At 33.4% G+C, this 7064-nt stretch overlaps 1 protein-coding gene across 1 annotated transcript in view; it reads left to right on the forward strand.

The window, feature by feature from the left end:
- Positions 1 to 6743, forward strand: part of adgrl4.S (adhesion G protein-coupled receptor L4 S homeolog) — a 97693-nt gene extending 90950 nt beyond the window's left edge. The window contains exons 14-16 of the mRNA XM_018260717.2: positions 978 to 1069; positions 4528 to 4696; positions 5280 to 6743. Of these exons, the coding sequence (XP_018116206.1) occupies positions 978 to 1069; positions 4528 to 4696; positions 5280 to 5342 (324 nt within the window). The 3' untranslated portion in view covers positions 5343 to 6743. The remainder of the gene's footprint in view (positions 1 to 977; positions 1070 to 4527; positions 4697 to 5279) is intronic.
- The last annotated feature ends 321 nt before the right edge of the window (positions 6744 to 7064 follow it).

The raw sequence follows: 7064 nt of genomic DNA on the forward strand, positions 1-7064 counted from the left end.
ACGCAAATTCACTAACGCGCGCAGTGTACTGAACGCTACCTTTTACGCTAGACTTCCTTTGCCACCTCAGACCAGGCGAAGCGCAATAGAGTAGATAGGGATTGCTTCAAAAAAAGTTCAAATTTTTTCTAAGTCCCAAAAAACGCTGGCGTTTTTTCTATATTATGGGTGATAGGCTGAAAAAGATCGAAAAATTTTTTGGGGCTCCCCTCCTTCCCCCCTACATTTCCTAACTCTTAGCAACTTAACTATACAGTGGGCACATGTGTAGGGCAAAAAAAAAATTTTATTTGATGTTTTGAATGTTTCCCAGGCATTTGTAGTGATTCTACGTATTCCTCCATTGAAATTTGAATTTGGCGCCGTATGCAAATTAACCATCGCTAGCGTAACTTGGCTTCGCTTAGCGAATCAACGCTAGCGCAACTTTGCAACCTTACGCTACCCCTGTGCTCAACTTTGGATTTTAGTGAATTTGCGGAGCGCTGGCGAAACTACGCCTGGCGAAGTGTGGTGAAGTGCGGCGAAGTTGCACCTGGCGCAACTATGAATCTTAGTGAATTTGCCACACCTTTTCCAATGGTACAGTAAATTTTATTTCTGGCCAAAATCTGTTTGTCTTGTATGTGAAGAGTACCCCTTAGCTGGAAGATCAAGTATGACAGTTAAAATACATTTCTCACCAGTAGAATGTGGTTATAATCTAAACTCTTTTCAAGAGAGGTTTCAAGGGCAACTCTTTCAGACTGAGTGTGTGCAGTGCGTATGAAGACAAAGTTTGGAATAAAAAAGTTTGTTACACGGGAAAATAAGATTCTTGTCAGAGTGATATTCTGGATTTGTTTTTGGTATACCGATTTCTGTATACAGAAGTGTGCTCTTTTGTAGTGGATTTTTATAGTGCAAAAATTGTGTGTACATATACTGTACACTGCTAAACCAAAAAATGTCTAAACTGATTTTATTTTTTCTTTTAGGTCAATCTGATGGCATTTGGAGTGATAATTTACAAAGTGTTCCGGCATACTGCAATGTTAAAACCTGAAGTTACATGTTATGAAAACATAAGGTTAGTAATGGTTTTTCATAAATAAAAACAAGACAAATTTCTTAACACATACCAAACATATCTATGGTACCAGCATTAACATACTAAATTGCCAAGACTATACATTTTTCTGATAATCAATTAGATCTGCAAACACATGTTGCTAAATGACATTACATGGCATAAATCAAGATCAATATTTGGATCAAGCAAGAAAGGGTGTTAAAAAGAATGGTTGCGAAACCAATAGAGGACACGTAAACAATGACCTTATCAGTACTGATCTATAAGAGTCAATTTTTAATGATTGTTGAACTTTTATTCATCATTCATTGTCTGCTATATTGTTATGATGCCAAATACAGGCCCAAACCTGTGGCCCAAAACTTTTTCCAGGTTTTGTTTCAGGTGTGTCACAAGCCAAACTTCAAGCAGATTTATTCTCTCCCACCCCTGGTTATCTTGCCACCTATATCCCACCCCCTCAAGTGATGTAACCATCCATACAATTGCCATGTCTGAAATCACAATTTAGTTGTGCATTTTTGTGAGCTCCAGCTATGTGTCAACAAATATAGTAACTATGGTGGCATCTTTAATGCCAAAGCTATTATTGATTTGCTCAGGAGCCAAATCGTTTTTCTGTATGTTTTTTGAGTGTGGGTGAAATAGGAGTATCCAGAGGAAATCCAGGCATGGAAAGCACAGACTAACATCTTGTAGCTGTAGACAATGCAAAAGAAACAACTTTAATAGTTAATAGAGGACGTTTGATGCAATAATTTTAAAAGTGGGTTAGCATTTGAAATATGTACTTTTAAAACTGTGTCTCCTGTACTACAATGAGGTGTAGATGTTGTGTGCAATAGCAATAGTGTTTCACAGCTTTGGAGTAATGTATGTATGGAGCCCAACGTTGATGTAAATGCACTTGTGTGGTTCATTGGCAAAATAACACATTTTTACCAAATAGTAAGATATAGAATAAGAATTCTTATTTTGTTTCTGTTTTGGACTATATTTTCATATTAAGTGATACTAAGGGGCAGATTTACCAAGGGTCGAGGTGAATTTTCAAATAAAAAAGAAAATCGAATTTCGAGCTATTTTTTGTGTACTTCGACTAGGGAAAATTCCAAATTCGATTTGATTCTCTCTAAAAATTCGACTTCGACCATTCGCTATCTAAAACCTGCTGAATTGCTGTTTTAGCCTATGGGGGACCTCCTAGAACCTATTTGGAGTCAATTGGTGGACTATGAAAAATTTAAGGTTTTTTTTTGGGAAAAACTTCAAATCGAATTCGAATGAATGCGATATTCCTTCAATTTGAATATGGACCTATTCGATCAAAAACTGACCTATTCGACCAAAAAAAAACTTTGACTTAATTTCGGTTGGTTTTTTCAATTCAAAATTCGACCCTTAATAAATATACCCCTAATTATTGGTTTCAAATCAATCTTATTGGGCTTAATTAATGTTTAAATGTTTTAAGTAGACTAAGGGTGTCATTTACTAACAATTGCATTTCAAATTTTTCCACAAATCTCAAAACTTTTGTGATTTTCACATTTTTTTTAAAAAGCTATAAAAATGTGAGATTGATTAAGGGGCAGATTTACTAAGGTTCGAATTCGATTTTTTTTTGGTTAAAACTCACAAATTCAAAATCACCAAATCAAATATGAATTTGAATGTCAGATTTATCACACCTCAACCCTGGGAACAGTTATATATTGACACTTCAGAACCTAAAACCTGCTCATGTTCATGTAGTAGTCAATGGCAGATGTTAATTGCCTTCCTAACAGTTTTTCTTTTCAGAGCAAAACTCGATTTTGGGTCGTTCCTATTTGATTGTGAGTACAATCGAATTCATTAGAGTTAAAAAAAATTCACACAACTTCAAAATTCGACCTTTGATAAATAACCCCTAAGTGTAAAATACATGAAAACCACTAATACAAAACATTGCCTGGTAAAAGTTGTGGAGGTCAATGGGAGCTTTTTTAACCGCTTAAATCAATTCCGGCTTTTTTTTTGGTATGCATTTTCATGTTTTCGAGGTATTCTGATTTTTTTTTTGCACACAGTTCAGAGTAATTTTCAGCTCGTACTTTTTTATTTGGAATTTTTATTAAATCTCACAACATTCGTAAGGATTTTAATCCATCGAACGTTTTTCCTTCGATTACAAATGATTTCAATCAAATGATTTTTCATTTGATTGAACTATTTGCGGTAAATCCTAGAAAGATAAATTATACAAAGATAATTTTTATAACTTTCAAACACTTGTGGGCCTGTTTATTAAACCTTTTTCTGTTCGAGTTTTTAAAGGGGAAAAAGAACTCAAATAATTCGAGATTTAATATAAAAATCAGAATCTGAAAATACACCCGCTAAAACCTGTTGAAATCATGTAGAGGTCAGATAGTCCCTTTAACAATGTTTTTTACCTTGAGGATTCTCAATAGTTTCGGGCTGTTTGCGCTAGTTGGTTTACGTTTGATAATCTGATAAATTTGAGTTTTCAGAGCAGCTATACAATAAAGTTGCACGATTCGAATTGACGCTCGATTTTCTTGCAACTTTTTGTTACACCGTTTTTTTGGTAAATTAAGGGGGTTTGGGTTTATGAGTTTGGTCAAAATTTTGAGTTTTAGTAATTAACCCCACTAATATTATAGACAGATGCTTATAACTGGGAAAAACTCATTGTAAATTTAAAATTAAATTATATAGCAATGCTAGTCCCAAGGGGAATTACATTATTTTGACATTTATTTATTTTTATATTGATATATAAACATGCAATCTCTGACACTTAGGGGCAGATGTATGAAGGGTCGAATATCGAGGGTTAATTAACCCTCGATATTGGACTAGGAAATAAAATCGTTCGACTTCGAATATCGAAGTCGAACGATTTAGCGCAAATCCTGCGATCGAACGATCGAAGGATTATTCGTTCGATCGAACGATTAAATCCTTCGAATCTAACGATTCGAAGGATTTTAATCCAACGATCGAAGGAATATCCTTCGATCAAAAAATCTCAGGCAAGCCTATGGGGACCTTCCCCATAGGCTAACATTGACTTCGGTAGCTTTTAGCTGCCGAAGTAGGGGGTCGAAGTTTTTCTTAAAGAGACAGTACTTCGACTATCGAATGGTCGAATAGTCGAACGATTTTTAGTTCGAATCGTTCGATTCGAAGGTCGAAGTAGCCCATTCGATGGTCGAAGTAGCCCAAAAAACACTTCGAAATTCGAAGTTTTTTTAATTCGAATCCTTCACTCGAGCTTTGTAAATGTGCCCCTAAATCAGTTGCATTGTCGCAAGTGTAAATCAAATCATTAAAAATTGCTAAATTTGTCTCGTTTTTTGTCTTTGTTTTTTTGCAGTTTCCATAAGCATACCTTATTTTAAATTTTTTGTTAATAATAACTCTTTTGTTTAACAATAATAACACAGGTCATGTGCAAGAGGAGCTCTAGCCCTTTTATTCCTTCTTGGTGCTACTTGGATGTTTGGAGTTCTCCACGTTGTTAATGGTTCATTGGTCACTGCCTATCTTTTCACCATCTCCAATGCATTTCAAGGGATGTTTATCTTTATATTTCTCTGTGTCTTATCCAAAAAAGTAAGTGCTGAAATGTAATTTTTCATAATTTTGGATATACAGGAAATTAACTGGGATTTAGCAAAGTTATGTTTGTATTTTTTTGTTATTCATGTTTATATATAGGACTGAACATAATTTAAACCAATAAAGTTTAGAGGCATTGTCAAAATAGATTTTTATGGTTTCTGTTTTTAAGAAGATTGTCCATTGCAGGTGATTCACATTTTTATATTATTTAGGTAGTCAACTGATAACATAACTAGTGATGGGCAAATTTTGCATCGCCGAAAAATTAGCGAATTTGAATCGGTCTATATGCCTGGCAAGAAATAAGTCCATTACAGCTTGACACCCCCCCTCCCAATAAATGTTAACTGTTTTGTCAATGCACACTACATTCAATGCATGCTTAAAATATTGCTCTGCTATGAATCTTTAGATATCCCATCAGCCTTTTTAAAAGTAAAAGTAGAGATTTCACATTAGGGAGATGTAAACTTTATTTTTACATATATTCTGGACTGAAATGATCACATATCTTGCATGTTCATAAATGATTTCCCTGTGGCAAATATGCTGAGCATAATTTTGTCTTTTTTAGATACAAGAAGAATATTACAGGTTATTCAAAAATGTTCCATGCTGTTTCACATGTCTAAGATAAGCACACAGACAATTCTTGAATACTGGAGCAAAAAGATTCTATTAACTGAAGAAAAGAAATCAGCATTGTTCAAGTCCTAAAAAAAATAATGTTGTATATTGAAGTAAACTGGTCTTCCATTGTAAAATTATGAATACATAATTATTATAAATGTTATAGACAACATCACATTCTAAAGCTGTTGTTGATCTATGGCAGATGTTCATTGCCTTCCTGACAGTTTTTTTCGGAGCAAAACTCGATTTTGGGTCGTTCCTATTAGATTGTGAGTACAATCGAATTCCTTAGAGTTAAAAAAAATTCACATAACTTCAAAATTTGACCTTTGATAAATAACCTCCTAAGTATAAAATACACGAAAACCATTAATACAAAACTTTGCCGGGTAAAAGTTGTTGAGGTCAATGGGAGCTTTTTTAACCGCTTAAATCAATTCCGGCTTTTTTTTTTTTTGCTGTGCATTTTTATGTTTTCATGTTTTAAAATTAATTTTCAGCTCGTACTTTTTATTTGGATTTTTTATTAAATCTCACGACATTCGTCATTTTAGAAGGCTGTTTATAACACGTTTTAGATGCACATTTGAGGCAAATTATGTTAATTAACACAGTAAATTATAATAAAAAAATATAAGGTATTTCTGGGCGATGTTTTTTATGGCACATAAATAATTTCACTAAATCCAGAAAGAAATTCTAGAAAGAGTTCAATTTAACTTGAATTTATATCTACAGGATTTCTCCAAAATTGATTGTTTCAAAATCATTCCTGGGATAGAATAACACACTAGATTTAGTTATCATATGAGACAAATGCAGTATGTTTGCTTCACTTAAGAGATGAGCATTAAAACATATTGAAAAGTAATAGTTGGGCAACAGAAACACTGTTTTCTGAATGAATCCCTAAGATGATATAATGAGACAGATACCTGAAAATCTACTTATCTGATAGTTCATAAAAAGATGCTTTTGTTAAGTTGGACACATGGAGAAAGCACATGTACTGTTGGGCATATTATAGCACTGAGAGGACTTGGAGAATCTGAAACATATTCAATTTTATATTGACAAAGTTCCCCATATTAAGCCATCTTCTGGTGTTATTGTTAAATTTGGTTATTTTTTTAAATTTTCAAATATAATAATTACAAAAGAAAGTGCATTTTACATGATATTGTCAAGGCAAGAATGCTATTTAATTGTTCATAGACTAATATTACAGGATACAATTAAAGAAAGCTAGATTTAGCACAAATTACTATAAATTATATTTTGTGTAGTGTTGGTCAATATGGTTTTTTACTTTCATGCTTTGAGGAATAAGTAATAATACTGAACATTTTTGTCTATTTTTTGTAAAAGTGTAAAATATATTGAATACAAATATAATAAAGCTGTATATTTTGCCTTATGCGTGCCTTGTGTCCATTGTGATCCATTGTGTCCATTGTGGTCCATTGTGATCCCTGAAATATATAAAAAGTATGGTATTTATAAAGATGTTTATTTCCAGCAACCTGATCACTGTAGTTTACACCATTATTTTGCACCACCTCAAACATGTAACCCAAGCCAACGAAAAAAAATACAGAAGGCAAGGATCACCTGAATGAAATACACAGCCTTTGGATTTTACACTGTTATGCCTGTCATTCAAAATTTGTAAATAGATCAGCGCCTATGGCAACAGAGAAAAGAAAAACAGAAAACCAAAATAGTG

The sequence above is a fragment of the Xenopus laevis genome, chromosome 4S, assembly GCF_017654675.1.
Source record: "Xenopus laevis strain J_2021 chromosome 4S, Xenopus_laevis_v10.1, whole genome shotgun sequence".
Taxonomy (NCBI): Eukaryota; Metazoa; Chordata; class Amphibia; order Anura; family Pipidae; genus Xenopus; species Xenopus laevis.